This window comes from Orcinus orca, chromosome 16 (genome assembly GCF_937001465.1).
Source record: "Orcinus orca chromosome 16, mOrcOrc1.1, whole genome shotgun sequence".
Taxonomy (NCBI): domain Eukaryota; kingdom Metazoa; phylum Chordata; class Mammalia; order Artiodactyla; family Delphinidae; genus Orcinus; species Orcinus orca.
The window spans coordinates 59163683-59179239 of record NC_064574.1 but is presented as its reverse complement, the minus strand read 5'-3'; the positions used below and the strand labels follow the sequence as shown (position 1 = coordinate 59179239).

Here is a 15557-nt window from a genome sequence, read left to right as displayed (position 1 = left end):
TGGTGATTGTGTTCTCAGAAAACTGGTTTTCTGTTAAATTAAAACTAATCTTTTAATTATTTAAGGTACTTGGCAATCAAATAATGCCTGGATCCCTTAACATGAAGATAAAATTTGTATGTGCTCAGTGTCTGAGAAATGGTCAAGTCATTGAACCAGACAAAAACAGAAAATATTGTAGTGCAAAAGCAAGGCATTCGTAAGTAGTGTGTGTGTGGAAATAGTGCCTGATCATCATGATCTGTTTCATGGGTGTAAAATCATGCATATAAGAAAAAAGATTAAGACTTTGAAGAGAGCAAAGGAAAGTAGACAATTTAGGAATAATTGCAAAGCAAAAGGGAAGAGAGTTTTAGAATTTAGTAGCTAAGAATTCTGCACACAGTTCAAGTGTTTTGCTTGTATTTCATCATTTCCGTGTTTAGGATTCGTAGGGAATGTTTGTTTATAATTATCGACAGGAAATGAAATGACAGAATCATAAGGCATTTCTTTTAGAAGGGTTGAGGAAAAAAATCTCTGGTCCTTTAGGTACAAACTTTGTACCTGCCCCTTTATATTATGCCTTTGCCAGTGTGTTTTTGTTTTTTCTGAACTCCATTTTTCTTAGGTGGACCAAAGATCGTCGTGCGATGAGAGTGATGTCTATTGAACGTAAGAAGTGGATGAACATCCGTCCTCTCCCCACAAAGAAACAAATGCCTTTACAGTTTGATGTACATACGTAATTTTTAAGCCACTTTTTTTTTTATTAGGCATTTCAAATCATTAGAAAGTAGTAGTAATTCAGATGGAAACTGGTACCCTTTAAATAATGCTCATCATGTTAATGAAATCGAAGTGGTCCTTTCGTTTTCCTTCCCCTTTTGAATATGTGGTTCTGGGACAGTCTTTAGATTGATTGGAATCGTATGAGTTACTGAGGAAAAGTAAGTAGACAATGAACTAGAGAAAAGGCTCAGCTTATTTTCCAGATGAATTACTTTGGGAGCAAACGGGAGAGAATTTCATTTAAATTTGATTCCTCAACTTTGCCGTCAAACCCAGGGCCTTCCGTATTATTATGGATGCTGTTGATGAGTTATTTTTATCACGCCTGTTTCTTTCACTGAAGCAATGGATGCTCGCTAAAGGATGCCCAACATTATAGGATTTTCTTGAAGTAACCCAAAGGAAAAATGCTCCATGTTAGAGCAATATGTTCCTCAAAAGCCCTTAGAATGAAAACACCAATGTGTGGTGTTAATGTGTGGGTAGCATTTCACTCACTAGGTAGCACATTTCAACTTGGTCCCCCTGGTGCCTTACGCGGTCTTAAAGATGATTGTCTGGGCAAAGCCCTGGAGCTGGCCCAACTTGCCTCTTCACAAGAGAGAGGGTCTGGAGGGATTTCACTGTGCAAGGGACACTTGGAGCTGACAGGGCGGAAATTTTCTGCCGCAGAGGAGGAAGTATGGAGAGAGCCTTTTGCCCAGAGAAGCAGTGCAGGTGGATTGCAGAATCCCCATGTAATGAGGCTCCCTCTCCCAATTGCCAGAGAGTTGAGGAAGAGGAGGGTTAATTTCCCATCACCCAGGGTACCTTGCTTTTTGTAAAACTTATACAAGTTATAAGGACAGTCTTTGAAGGAGGTGGTGTGTTTGTGTTTATCCACAGTGGTTTCAGCCCCAGATTTGGGTGATTTAATCCGTGGGTTATGTAGGAGGGGAGGAAGGTTTATTGGAACCATTGATATCTTGTGCTTCAAAAGATAGTGGAGATTATGGGCATATTCCTCAAAACTTTGCTAAGACGACTGGGAACAATTCTAGCTCATGAGGCAGCTGCCTAGGACCACTGATTATTCTCTCATCTTGGACGTGGTGTTCTACCTTGCAATGTTACAGGAGCTTATTTCCTCTTTTTCCTACCATACTAGGTATTGCTAAGGGATCTTTTTTCTAAAAGAAGAAATAGTACTCTGTTTGTATGTGCGTAGACAGTGTGGTGAGGTGGAGAGAGCATGTGCTTCAGAGTCTGCCCGAAGGGCAAGTTACTCAGCCTCAGTTTGCTCATCTGTAAATGAGAATAATTGCATCCTAGGGAAGATACAGGAGATGGTGTTGCGTAAAAACCCAGCACAGAGCGGCCTTCTCCTTTATTTTCTCTTCTCCCTGCTCCTTATCGTTGAGTTTTGAAAGACGATGGTAAATGTCTACCTAGTAATACCTAAGTACTTAGTGGGGATTGACTGGGAAAAGAATATAATACAGTCTATCACAAGAATGTTTTGTTGACTATTGACTTCATGCAGAAAATTGTAAGGGTTGCAGGGGTGGGGGTCCCTGATGTTGGTCCGAGGGAGGAAAGGAGCAGTGTTAAGTGTTGACTACTTCTTGATTTTTAGTGAAAGTCAATGCTAAGCATCTACTATTATGTAAACTAATATATAGGGCCAACTCCTGTTGAAACACGGATAAATTAAAATAGGCTAACAATTAATTATACTAGGGTTTATGCTCTATAAAGACAAGTACATTGATGATACCTAAGACTGAGCTCTTGGTGACAGCGGTTTTCCTAGTTCTTAATAGTCATGGGTCTTAGGGGAGTCTGTGTTCTGCTGATTGCTCTCACTTTATTTTCCTACCAGTACGCTGTATTTACTCTGTAAAATAAAAATGCAAATAACCAGAAGAGGTATTATTTGAACGCTGTATAACTGGATGGCCTGGTTAGTGGAATAATTGTCTTTGAACAACGCATAGCTAGTGAATGATGGCCAAGATTAGCTGCCAGTATTGGTGATAAGTAAATGTCCGAGAGATTTTTTCTGACACTGTTTAGTACCTTTGGAGGAGTCTGCAGTTTCTTTATTGCTTCCCAAGCGCTGACACGGAGGCATCCTGGGTGTCAGGTAGGGGAGAGTAGGATCCTTCAGACTGAGGGGGCCAGAGACTTGCATTGCAGAGATAAAATGTTCTGCTGTGTTAAAAGCAGATACTCTGAATCAATGAGTTTGTTGACACTTCCTTGTAAGAAAATGCTCCATATTCCAGTTTCATACTTAACTTTCTTTTGGAAATTTTCTTTTGAAAAGTTTTGAGACAGAAAGCTTAATATCATCTCATGTATTGGGGGCTTATAGTCAATTTGAATAGAAGCAAATTAATCTTTTAAAATTATGTTCTCGGCATCAGCATGGATAATAATATTTATTTTGCTTAAATGTAAAAATTAGGCAGTTTTACTAAGGGTACTCTGTCTTAAAGCATGTTCTTATTTTTCTAATACAGCTGTGCAATCATATTGCTTCTGGGAAAAAATGTCAGTATGTTGGAAACTGTTCCTTTGCTCACAGTCCTGAGGAGCGAGAAGTGTGGACCTACATGAAAGAGAACGGGAGTAAGTTGATGATTAACCGTGGCCTTGACACCCATGAAATCTAGCTTGCCTGAAAGTCTCTTTCCTCTCTGTAAATAGGCCAACTTACTGTGCACACAGAAAGCAGTCTGCGTTCTAAACCATTATACCATTTTATCAGTGAAGCAGAGTCTGACCTCCGATCATGTTTGCTTAGGTCAGATTCAGATACAAATACATAGGTCAGCATCCTCTGATGTCATAGGCGTGATTCATGGTCTGGGGAAGTTCCGTCCTTCCGTGAGCTCCTTTTGTGAACAGTCACCCCTGAATTAATCAGATTATAACTGGAGGTCTCTTCAAGGAGCCCTTCCTGGTAGAACAGGCCCAGATTCGAAGGCCCGAGGAGAGAATGTTTGTCTTGGTCAAACGTCAGGTTTATTGTGAGAGCCTTTGAGAGGAGCCTCAGACAAACTTTCACTTCCAACCAGGAAAGGTTTTGCTACCAGGATTATTTTTCTTCAGTCTTAAGTAAACTGATGGAAATTTACCGACTGCTTAAGATCTGTGATCTCTGGATTACAAGAAGCCATCTGATTTAAGCATGTCACCTACCGTATTTCAACCATGTAAAAATGCAGTGACTTGTGTGGACAGGACTCCTTCTTGCTTGGAGTGGGGACATAGAGTTGGGCCTTACTGAAGGTGTCCTTGCAAATCAGGGCTCTTGCAGTGATTCCTGCTACCACTGGTCTGAAGGAAGAAGAATTTCCTAGTTTACCTCTAATCTTAGAAACACTTAGGCAGGCAGTAAAGCCGAGTTTTGACCAGATCCTCATTACCAGATTTTTTTTTAAACTCAGTGGCTCTCAACTGGGGATGAATTTTGCCACACACTCACCTCTCTCCCCTTGGGGACACTTGGCAACGTCTGGACATTGTCATGACTTGTAGGGCTGTGCTACTGGCAGCTAGTGGGTAGAGGCTAGGGGTGTTGTTAAACATCCTACACGCACAAGGTTGCCACCGACAGCGAAGAGTTTTCTGGCTCAGAACGTTGGCAGTGCTGAGGTTGAGAAACCGTGGTTTTATCACTTGACGGTAATGCCAGCTACACTTGTTCCAGTAGCTTGCAGCCACTGCCCAGCGCCTGGTCATGGCTGTGTTGTTGTAAGTTGCACCCCAGCATGTCGGTCTTCTGGGACTGTGGCTCAACTGACAGGCTCCCATCAGGGTCAGAATCTCGGTCCTTACAGTAGGTTTCTCAGTAGACAGTGAGGAGCTGTGCAAGTAGCCTGTGTGGTTACAGCAGCGGTAGCAAGTGTTTAACGTGGGGCATCGTGAAGCCGTGCCGAGGCCTTCCTTTTCAGCAATGCCCTTGAAATGGTTTCTGAATTTTAAACACCCCCATAGTGTCTTGCAAATGCAGGGGGGTGTTAATCTTGAAAACTAACTATTAAAAAAAAAAAGAAAACTAACTTTTGTGGTCTGACAGTCCTGAACTTGGTTCTTACCCCTGAGAGTCTGGAAATGGACTGTCTCTCCGTGTCTAAATACGATCAGTTTCCGTTGAGCCCTCTCAGGTTTCTTTTGAAAATTGCACCGACTGATACAGAAAGAGCGCGTGTTCTTGTGTGTATTTAAATGGCGTATTTAAATATTTGCTGCTGAAAGGAGTTCATTTTTCTTTAGTACAAGATATGGAGCAGTTTTATGAACTCTGGCTAAAGAGCCAAAAAAATGAGAAAAGCGATGATGTAGCCAGTCAGTCAAACAAAGAAAATGGAAAACAAATTCACATGCCGACCGATTACGCGGAAGTCACTGTAAGTACCCCAGGTTGGTGCCCCTCACCTTTGCTTCCAGGCCTTTCTTTTCTTTCCCACCTTCTCCAAAATCTGGCTCCCTCGCCCCCGCTCTGCCCTCCCCCTTATCTCCATCTTCTCTCCGTGCTGGCTCTCCACTGTTACTTTAAGTCTCTTCATCCTAAAAATGGCTTTCCTGGATCTTCTTTCCAACTCTGGAGCCAGGAAATTGTGAGTCTGAGTCCTGCTTCCCTCTCCTTACTAGCCTGTGACACTGGGCAGGTTACTGAACGTCTCTGAGGGGGCTGCTTGTGATGGAGCCACGAAGTGTGATGAGCCTGCGGGTTTATCCCAGTGCTGGGCCACGGAAAGTGCTCAGGAAATGTGGGATCCCCCCTCCCCCAAGTCCTGTTGTTCTCTTATCACCGTCCTGCAGTCTGGCCTCTGCCTCTGGGTTCTACAGAGACATTTAGTCACCTGTGGTCTTTTACTGTTTTGTCTGTCTTTTAAATGTTTCAAAACAGTGAAGGGGGTAGTATAATGACTGTCTTGAGCCCACCATCCCAGGTGAACTGATGTTAGTTTGTTGTGTTTGCTTCTGTAAAGTAAATAAAATGTCACAGATAAAGTTGGAACCCCGGTTGTCCCCCTTTCCCAGAGGGACCAGATCCAGTGTATATTTTTCCAGGCCATGTTTACATATCTTGGACTGTTTATTCCTAACCTATTGCTCTACCTGCCATGTTGTTTTTAAACTAACAGGCGTATGCGTTACTCTGCTCCTTGTTTCTTGTTTTGTTTTTTGTCCCCTCTCTGTATTGAGTCATTCAGATGCGGGTCATGGACACGTCTTTGTGCATGATACGCCCTGTGAACTCTGCTTTCTCTGCCAAGGCTCAGCACTGATCCCCTCACCACCTTTTCTTAAGTACTACCAGGGTTTCCAGAGCCAGGGTCACCCCAACTTGCTGGGTCATGAGGTTGACCTGTCTCTGCGAACCTGTCCTTACCCAGTGTTACAGGGCATTTGGGAAATAGTCAATACTACTCAAACACTGCATGCTTGCATATGTGGGAGCACAGGGTTCCTAATGTGTGGGTCTCTGCCCCCAGGGTGGTGTCTTCCCAGCACGTGTACTTCCCTGGCCCCTGGCACAAGTCCTGGCCCATAGTAGGGGCTCAGTTCATGTGCAAGGATCGAGTTGCTCATCCTTCTGCAGTGGGCGAGTCCCGGGTTTTCACATCCTCTCTGCTTTCCCTCGTGGTATTAATCCTCCCCGGAATCCTTGTTTGAACCTGGCCCCTTGTCCTGCCCACAGACTCCCTTGTTTGCACACCAGCTCCTTGCCAGAGACTGCCTGGACCCCTGGCCCAGTCCATCGCCCCTGCTCTCTGTTTCCTGTGTGCTGGCCACCCTCTCCTTGGTCCTGCTTTTGACTTTGAGTTTTATGTTCTCACCCAGCTTCCCCCACTGGACGGGCTCCCCAAGAGTAGAGTCTGGGTCTTAGGTGGAGTCGTTTCTAGTTGTTCTGGTGCCTGAACACATGTGACCCGTCAGGGGCCACACAGACAGCAGCCACTGACGGGATGCGTGTCTTCCGTGCACTCTAGGTGGACTTCCACTGCTGGATGTGTGGGAAGAACTGTAACAGTGAGAAGCAGTGGCAGGGCCACATCTCCTCAGAGAAGCACAAGGAGAAGGTTTTCCACACTGAAGATGACCAGTACTGCTGGCAGCACCGCTTTCCAACAGGATATTTTAGTATTTGCGATAGGTACGTGGGTCTCTTCAGTTTCCCACATGAAAACTGCTGACCTTGTGAGTAGGCAAGAGTATCTGGGTGATAAAATCTTCTAATCCTGGATGCTTGGATTTGAACTCAAAGTTTAGTTGCTCCTTGAACATTTCTTCACTCTTCTGCATTACATGAAAAGATTCACTAGTCTGCCGGTACTGGTGTGAAAGTCTTAAAGATAACCAAATAGGGAAATAAGTTCATTCAGGCTTGCCCAAACGATCTCTGAGATGGCAGTGGAGATTCTCTGACCCTTCACAATAATCTTTCTCGTAGTAGATGTTCATCAGTTTTGAAACTGCCTTTGAATTATATTCCAAGTATAAATCTGGAACTTTCTCAGGTCAAAGGAAAATATTAGTATTTTAAGTTTACTTAGAAAATTTTTCAGTGAAAAGCTAGATCATTTTGAATTGCTCCTCATTTTGTTGTTGCTGTTTCTATTTGACTTCCAAACTTAGATCCATGTGATACAGAGAATTATTGAAGATATTTTTTACTTCCTGCCCCTTCTGATTTCTTTCCACTGCATCAAGAAGGAGCATAGTCTTTTTTCCCCAGCAATCTGTATTTTTCATTAAATAGTGCATTTAAATAGTTTAAAGTACTAATTATTGTAGATGTCAAGGCAATAAAATATTCATTTTTCTAGGATTAAGATTTCGAGCTAAAAGTTTAATGCAAACCATAAAGGTAGTGAAGAGCACATTTTAAAGATTTTTATGAACAACTGGTGGACGCTTACCAAGCTGGTGGACGCTTACCAAGCTGACTTGTCCTAACAGGTATATGAATGGTACCTGCACGGAAGGAAGCAGCTGTAAATTTGCACATGGCAATGCTGAACTTCATGAATGGGAAGAGAGAAGAGATGCCCTAAAGATGAAGCTCAACAAAGCACGAAAAGATCACTTAATTGCCCCCAATGATAATGACTTTGGAAAATATAGTTTTTTGTTTAAAGATTTAAACTAATATGCTGGCTTTTATGTATGTTACCTAATCAGAGCATTGACCAGAAAAATTGAAAGTGTTGTAAGGCACGTAGCAGAGGAGCTGCAGATTTTCTGCTTGTATTGGCGTCTCTCGTCCCTCCTGAGCAGCAACCCACAGTAGGTAGGAAAACGGGCTGTTTGACAGGTCTGGCCAGGCTCTCACGGCATCAAATGGCAAAGTGACCGCTACTGGTTGCCATCTGTTGAACAGACTTTTGGATGACTTGTGTTGGGGAAGAGGATAAGGTTATGTTGAGGATGACTTCTTGAGTTGGTCCTTCAGATAAGAATCACGATGGTGAGAGAGAAACACTGTACTAGGATCAGAACACATGATGGATGAAGTTCTTCACATGTTTTAAGAGGAATAAATTTGTCTAATATAATAAAGTTTGCTACTTATCTGTATGTAGGTTGCTAAAAAGGATTTTCTTAACTCAGATTTTAAGCCAAATAACCATTTAACACTAGTATATGTTAAATGGGGTATTTTTCTGTATTTGTATGTTTCACTATAATAAGGGAATTGAGGATAATGTGCATTGAGAATATTTTGAAAAATAATCCGTTGACTCAAATTTTATTTCTTGGTCTTTTGCTGTTTAAATGATGATTTTGAAAGGTTAAACTTGTACTGTTGGTATTGTGTAGTGTATGGACCAATACTGCCCGTAATAAAGATTTTATATATAGATGTCTTCCATTTTTTTGGTGTGGTCCTTGCCAGTTCCTTAAAGAATTGTTAAAACTGGGTACTAACATCACAAGGTTAGTTTTTTGTTTGTTTGGTTTTTTTTTGGCCGCACCGCTCGGCTTGCGGGATGCCAGTTCCCCGACGACCAGGGATCGAACCTGGGCCCTCAGCAGTGAAAGCGTGGACTCCTACGCACTGGACTGCCAGGGAATTCCCTAGATTTTTTTAAAAAACACTTTCATTTAAGCAATTAATGACAGAAGGCAAATTAGAGAGACATGGCAGCAACTTTCACTCTGTCCCGCTCTCCTCCGATTCAGGTTGCTAAGAGGCTTCTCTTATTGACTGACATGCTAACCCCTCTGGGGGCTCTTCTGTGTCTCATTCAGATGAATGCCCAGCAAGGGGACACATGGTCAGCTAAGACGTGGGCTGTGGGATTCCACAGACACGACTGTTTAGCACAGCGCCTTCTATAGGGCCATTTTGGTTGTTGAAAGACCACTGAAGGTGTGGTCAGGACGGGCTGGCAGAGACAAGGAAAGGGCTGAGCTGTCCTGAGACCCAGATCTACTGCTGACCTGGCGAGCTAGGGAGAAGAGTCACTGTCAGGGTTTGGGGGCCGCCACCTCATGAGGACACTGCCAGTGCAGAGTCCCTGTTGGGGGTGGGAGTCAGAAGGAAGGGCTGATGGACTCGAAAGTCACTTCTTCATGACAACCTTGAGTCAGTGGGGTTTGGGGCAAACAGAAAAGGGTCTTTGTTCAGTGCGAGTCCAGCCTGGGTGGGGGGAGCATGGCTGCAAGTAGAGAGATGAGAGAGAAGCAGTGCCTTCAGCAGAACCAGAGGCTGCAGAGTGAAAGGCAAGCCCAGGGGACTCCTTGAAGACCGCAGGAGACTGGTTTCCCTCCATGAATGGAAGGCAGTTGGGACCAGTTTTATTTGGCAGGTGCGTTAGCAGTGTATCTTATTTGCCAAATAAGTAATCTGTTTCTGTAGAGCAGACTGGCAGTGTTATCATTCTGCTGGGTCTCCCAAGTCTGATGGCCTTTATTATGTTTTTCTTCTCCATCCTTCCAAACTCCTTTTATCCTTTTTTTCCAGGGAGAATAGATGTTAAAGAGCTGTCTCTGGTGCTCTGTTTTAGCTTGCAGTTTAACAAGTTGGTTGTCTTAACCTTTGGAATCTAGGCTAGAAACTTAAAGTTTGACAGGTCAAGACGAGAATTGTTTGTTTTCCACACCCACATCCCCACCTCAAATTCTCTGTGCCTGGGCTTTCTTGTAGTTCTCTGTGCTCTGAACTATCCTTTCAGTAAATTCCATTTCTGCCTAAATCATCCAGTTTTTTGCCTCATTTCGGCTAAGAACCCCCCTGGCCACAGCCTTAGTCTCAGCATCAGGAAGTCAATGCTAATTATTCCACGGTGAAGTCACACCTCCACCCTAGAAGCGAAGAGGAGAACGAGGTGTGAGGGGGGGAAAAGGGCAAGAAAAAAAAAGTATGAAAGAGCAAAACCCGAATATTAACAGCAGACGAAACTAATAACTGGCATGTCTACTTGGACATGTTTATCTCCATATCTCCTCCAGGGTGGACTTTTTTCAACATTTAACAAATTGAGATACAATTTTTATAACAAAAGTTTTACCATTTTAAAGTACAAATCCATGGTTTGAGTAGATTCCAAATGTGCTATAATCACCACAATGAATTGTAGAGTATTTCATTACCTGAAACCAAACCAAACCAAACCCACACCCTAGTCTACCCACTCCCCTTGCTTTTCAAGCTGTAGGCAACTGCATTGAGCCACAACTAATGAGCCCACGTGCCACAACTACTGAAGCCCGTGCGCCTAGAGCACTGCTCCACAACAAGAGAAGCCACCGCAATAAGAAGCCCGCGCACCACAACGAAGAGTAGCCCCCGCTCGCCACAACTAGAGAAAGCCCACACGCAGCAACAAAGACCCAACGCAACCAAAAACTAAAACTAAAAAAAAAACAAAAACAAGCATTAGATGTTTTATACATATATATGCTATATATATGTATATATACGTACAATGGAATATTAGCCATAAAAAAATGAAATATTGCCATTTGCAGCAACATGGATGGGCCACAGGATATTATGCTTAGAGAACTAAGTCAGAGAAAGATAGATACTATATAATATCCATTATATGTGGAACCTAAAAATATAATACAAATGAATCTATATACAAAACAGAAACAGACAGACACAAAACAAACTTACGGTTACCAAAGGAGAGAGGGAGGGAGGGAAGGAACAATTAGGAGTATGGGATCAACAGATACAAACTACTATACATAAAATAGATAAGCAACAAGGATTTACTATACCTTGTATATAGCACAGGGAATTACCCAATATCTTGTAATAACCTATAATGGAACATAATCTGCAAAAAAACACTATGTTGTACACCTGAAACTAACACAATACTGTAAATCAACTGTACTTCAACTTTTAAAGAATTTAGTTGAAACTACAGAATGTAAAATACGGGTTTTCTTGTGTAAGAAACACTGACAGAATACCAAACCAGAGACTCAGATTTAAGGAAACTGGTGAGTGACTTCCCTGGTGGCGCAGTGGTTAAGAATCCACCTGCCAATGCAGAGGACATGGGTTCGAGCCCTGGTCCGCGAAGATCCCACATGCCACAGAGCAACTAAGCCCGTGTACCACAACTACTGAGCCTGCACTCTAGAGCCCGTGCTCCACAAGAAGAGAAGCCACCGCAATGAGAAACCTGCGCACCACAATGAAGGGCAGTCCCCGCTCGCCGCAACTAGAGAAAGCCTACACGCGGCAACAAAGATCCAATGCAGCCAAAGATAATAAATAAATTTATATATCTAAAAAAAGGAAACTGCTGAAAGGACAAAGTAGAATAAAATATTTGAAGCAAGTGATACTGAGTTACCATAGTAACTCACTTTAAAAATAACCAAATTTGGCTTGGACACAATAGTAATGAGACAGTTAAAAAGACAGAATTACAAAATTTGGGGCAGGGGAAAAATGATTATTAGCACACGAAAGGAAAAAAAAGAACTCTGATTAAGAAAAAAAATTAACAAGCATTATTTCTCTCCGATTCTAAGAAAAGGATTAATACCTGGGAGAAATATATGTAATCTTCCCCCTGCCCCCTACTCAAATGCCACCACCTTGATCATGGTATAAAAAGTGGTGGCCATGAAAGCTCAGATATGGGTTGACGTGGACTTGTTAGGGCTGACATAGCCTTGAAGAGCAGTGCGGCCTGACACAGATGGCCTGGTGTAATCCGAAATGAATTTATCATTGTTTCAGGAGAACACCTAGGGCCAGAGCAGCAGCCAGATGTCTAGAAAGAGAATAGTAAAGGAAACATCCTTTTATTGATCCAGGGTGGTTTCCTGGCCTGTAAGACGCCGCCCTGCATTGCCATAAGATATTGTGGGTCTCATGAGATAACCCACAGGCAGCAAAAGTACTTTGAACCTTATAAAGGCCTGTGCAAACGACAGGTGTCTTACGGAAGAGTAGTGTGGATTCTGTTCTAGCAACCTACAGTGAATGGGTACTGGTGACTTCAGACCATATTTGTTTTTGTTAGTAATATACTATGTAACTCAAATCTACACAAAGAAATCAAGAGAACTAGAAACGGTAAATAAGGTTAATATTATTTTAAAAACTAGAAATACATTTTTTCTCTTCTAGCTTCTTCCAATAAGATTATATAAAACAATAATGTAACACTATATTATTCAGTTTGTAGTAGATTTAAAAAAGAGTAATAATAGCATAAAAAAGGGAGGAGGAAACGGAGCTGTACTGGAGCAGTTTCCCTATCTTACTGAAATTAAGTTAGTATAAATCTGAAGTAACTAAAAAAAAATGTTTTAAATCATTAAAGGAATTAATAATGTTTTAGAAAAGATCCACTTAATACAAAAGAAGGAAGTAAAGAACAAAGAGATGTAGAAACCAAAGAGCAAAATGGCAGGTGAATATGAGTTACCATGTTGGACCTCCACGGTTAACACACTTAACGCTCTGGGTCACCTACGAAGGTGACCATTCATAGCACATTTTACATCCCTGGAAAATCTGCACCGGGGTCATGCAGCTGGCTTGCGGCACAGGTAGGGTTTCATCTCCTGTTTTTTTTGTTTTTTTGCGTGGCATCATACTGCCTTAGTTCCCTCCGAGTTTTATCTGCCTGGTTTGTAGTTATTGACAACAGAAGTCGAGTCTAGATCTGTGGCCCCAGCAATTTGGTAATTACGGACATTGTCTTAGCTCCAGGTACACTTGTCCCAGGGAAACAATCCCTTCCTGTCACTCTCAACTCATATTTCATCCTTCTCCGACTTGTTTTTAATCACAAAAACTTATTTAGAGGGACTTCCCTGGTGGCGCAGTGGTTAAGACTCTGCCTGCCACTGCAGGGGACATGGGTTCAAGTCCTGATCCAGGAAGATCCCACATGCCGCAGAGCAGCTAAGCCCGTGCGCCACAACTACTGAGCCCATGTGCCACAACTACTGAAGCCGCATGCCCAAAGCCCATGCTCCGCAACAAGAGAAACCACCACAATGACAAGCCCGCGCACGACAACGAAGAATAGCCCCCACTTGCCAGAACTAGAGAAAGCCCGCACAGCAACAAAGACTCAACGTGGCCAAAAATAAATTTAAAAAAAAACCCACTTACTTAGAAAGGACCTAACATTTAGAGTCACAGAGGATTTAGAGTCGACAGTGGGTCGCTGGAGCGACTTGTTAACCTTGCCTTTGAGCCTGAATTCCTCACCTACTAGCTTTGTGGCCGCAGTCACGTGGCTTTTCCAAACCTCGGTTTTCGCATCTGTGAAGTGAGTACAGGCTGTACAGACCCTCCTCCCAGGGGTGTGATGTAGGGACGTGGTGCTCAGGCGCACAGCACTTCACTGGTGCAGGAAATGGACACTGGGAGACGACAGTCACTAAAATTTGAGTACTCACTATGCGCCCGGCAGTTTCCATCAATGACCTCATTTAATTCTCAAAGCAAGGCTTCCCTGGTGGCGCAGTGGTTATGAATTCGCCTGCCAATTCAGGGGACACGGGTTTGAGCCCTGGTGCGGGAAGTTCCCTCATGCCGTGGAGCAACTGAGCCCATGTGCCACAACTACTGAGTCTGCACTCTAGGGCCCACGAGCCACAACTACTGAGCCCGTGTGCCACAAGTACTGAAGCCCGCTCACCTAGATAGAGCCCGTACTCCGCAACGAGAAGCCACTGCAATGAGAAGCCCACGCACTGCAACAAAGAGTAGCCTCCGCTTGCCGCAACTAGAGAAAGCCTGTGCACAGTAACGAAGACCCAACACAGCCACAAATAAATAAAATAAATATATAAAAAAAAATCCTCAGAGCAGCTCTGTGAGGGTGGTACTGATATCACCCCCATTTTACAGATGTGTAAACGGAGGCCGTAACCTCTCCCGCCTCACTCCTGGATCCGCGGGCACTTCTCGCCTCTGTACGTGTTTTCCTTTCATTAAGCGGGGACAATAAATGGCACCTACATCCTCTGGAGCCTGTAGTGATATGTGCAGACACGACTGCTGTCACCATCACGGCTCTTTAAACTCAAGGAGCCAAACGGGGACTCCCTGTAGCCCGGGTCTGCCGAGGTCTGCGCTGGCTGTATGCAGGGATAGGAGTGGCCGGACGCTAGGCGCCGGCGCCTACGCAGACTCAGTGGACTTGGTACCAGAGCGAGCAAGTGGCTACAGCGGCTTCGGCGCGTACGTCAGGGACGGGGGCGGGGCCTGTTGGATTACGCCGCGGCTGCCCCGCCGCCAGCGGAGAACGGATCCGCGCAGACTCCGTAAGCGAGGGGGCGTGGCTCTATGGGGGCGGGGCTTATGGGCGGTGTCCACGCAGCCTTTCGGGTGGGGGCGGAGCCGCCTGCGCGGGGGCGGGCGTCGCGGCTGCGGCGAGGCTGACGTGGACCGTACGGGTTAGCTGGCTTGGCGAGTTGCGGGATTGGGGAGCGACGGGCCGGGCCGGGCCTTCGGGCCCTTGGCGGCGGCGGCGGTATAAAGCCGGCGACGGGGAGCATGTAATGTCGGAATGCGGAGGCCGCGGCGGCGGCAGCAGCAGCGACGACGCCGAAGACGAGGGTGGCGGTGGCGGCGGCCCCGCGGGCTCCGGCTCCCTCAGCCCGGCCCCGGCTGCTTCCTCAGAGGGCCGGCTCCGCCGCGGGCTGCGCGGCGCCTCTCTCATGGCGCGCCGGCGGCCCGAGCTGCTCTGCGGGGCCGTGGCGCTCGGCTGCGCGCTGCTCCTCGCACTCAAATTCACCTGCAGGTGAGGCGGCCCGCACCCCCGGGCCCGGCGCCCCCTCGGCCCGGTGGGCGGCGCGTAGCCGTCTTGGGCCTCGGGGTCGAGGGTCGTAGCGGCCTCCGGGGAAGTCGGGCCTGACTTTGCCTGGAGCGATGGACTTGACCCTCCTCCAGCACGCGGCCATGCCCGCCGCGTTCCTTCTCTCCGGCCAGCGAGCACTAAGGCGAGGTTTTGGGGTGCTGCCCGGCGCCCCTTCCTCCCATTTTAATACCGAGGAAGGCGGGCCAGGTTCCGAGCTGCTTGTCAGCTGTTGGGGTTTCTTGGGGGTGCCCCTGTCACTTCTGCCCAGGCTGCAGGACCCTCATTTATCACCCATTTTGTTTCCCTTATGCCTAGGCTAGGCGTAGACAACCTTTAGCGTCCCACATGTTGACAATTCATGCACTCATCGATATAGCGATTATTTATCCGCACCTCTTGTGTGCGGAGCGCTCATCCAGGTGAGCGATGAAGATGAAAAGTCCCTGTTCTCCATTCCAGGGGGTGGTACAGACAGTAAATAAGAAAACTTAA

The 15557-nt window shown here is 45.2% G+C and overlaps 2 protein-coding genes across 6 annotated transcripts in view; both read left to right on the top strand.

Annotated features, from left to right (window-relative positions):
• The window catches only part of ZC3H7A (zinc finger CCCH-type containing 7A), a 34880-nt gene extending 26244 nt beyond the window's left edge, over nt 1-8636 (top strand). For 2 of the 3 annotated variants that reach the window (XM_049699762.1, XM_004270174.4), the window contains 6 exons: nt 66-199; nt 611-716; nt 3276-3384; nt 5035-5168; nt 6759-6922; nt 7729-8636. In XM_049699762.1, coding sequence (XP_049555719.1) covers nt 66-199; nt 611-716; nt 3276-3384; nt 5035-5168; nt 6759-6922; nt 7729-7918 — 837 coding nt within the window. In that variant the 3' untranslated portion in view covers nt 7919-8636. Of the gene's footprint in view, nt 1-65; nt 200-610; nt 717-3275; nt 3385-5034; nt 5169-6758; nt 6923-7728 lie in introns of those variants that run through there. The other variant, XM_049699763.1, reaches the window with a different exon arrangement.
• A 6004-nt stretch (nt 8637-14640) lies between these two features.
• The window catches only part of TXNDC11 (thioredoxin domain containing 11), a 66108-nt gene continuing 65191 nt past the window's right edge, over nt 14641-15557 (top strand). For 2 of the 3 annotated variants that reach the window (XM_033428796.2, XM_033428795.2), the window contains exons 1-2: nt 14641-15008; nt 15381-15484. In XM_033428796.2, coding sequence (XP_033284687.1) covers nt 14775-15008; nt 15381-15484 — 338 coding nt within the window. In that variant the 5' untranslated portion in view covers nt 14641-14774. The remainder of the gene's footprint in view (nt 15009-15380; nt 15485-15557) is intronic. The other variant, XM_004270175.4, reaches the window with a different exon arrangement.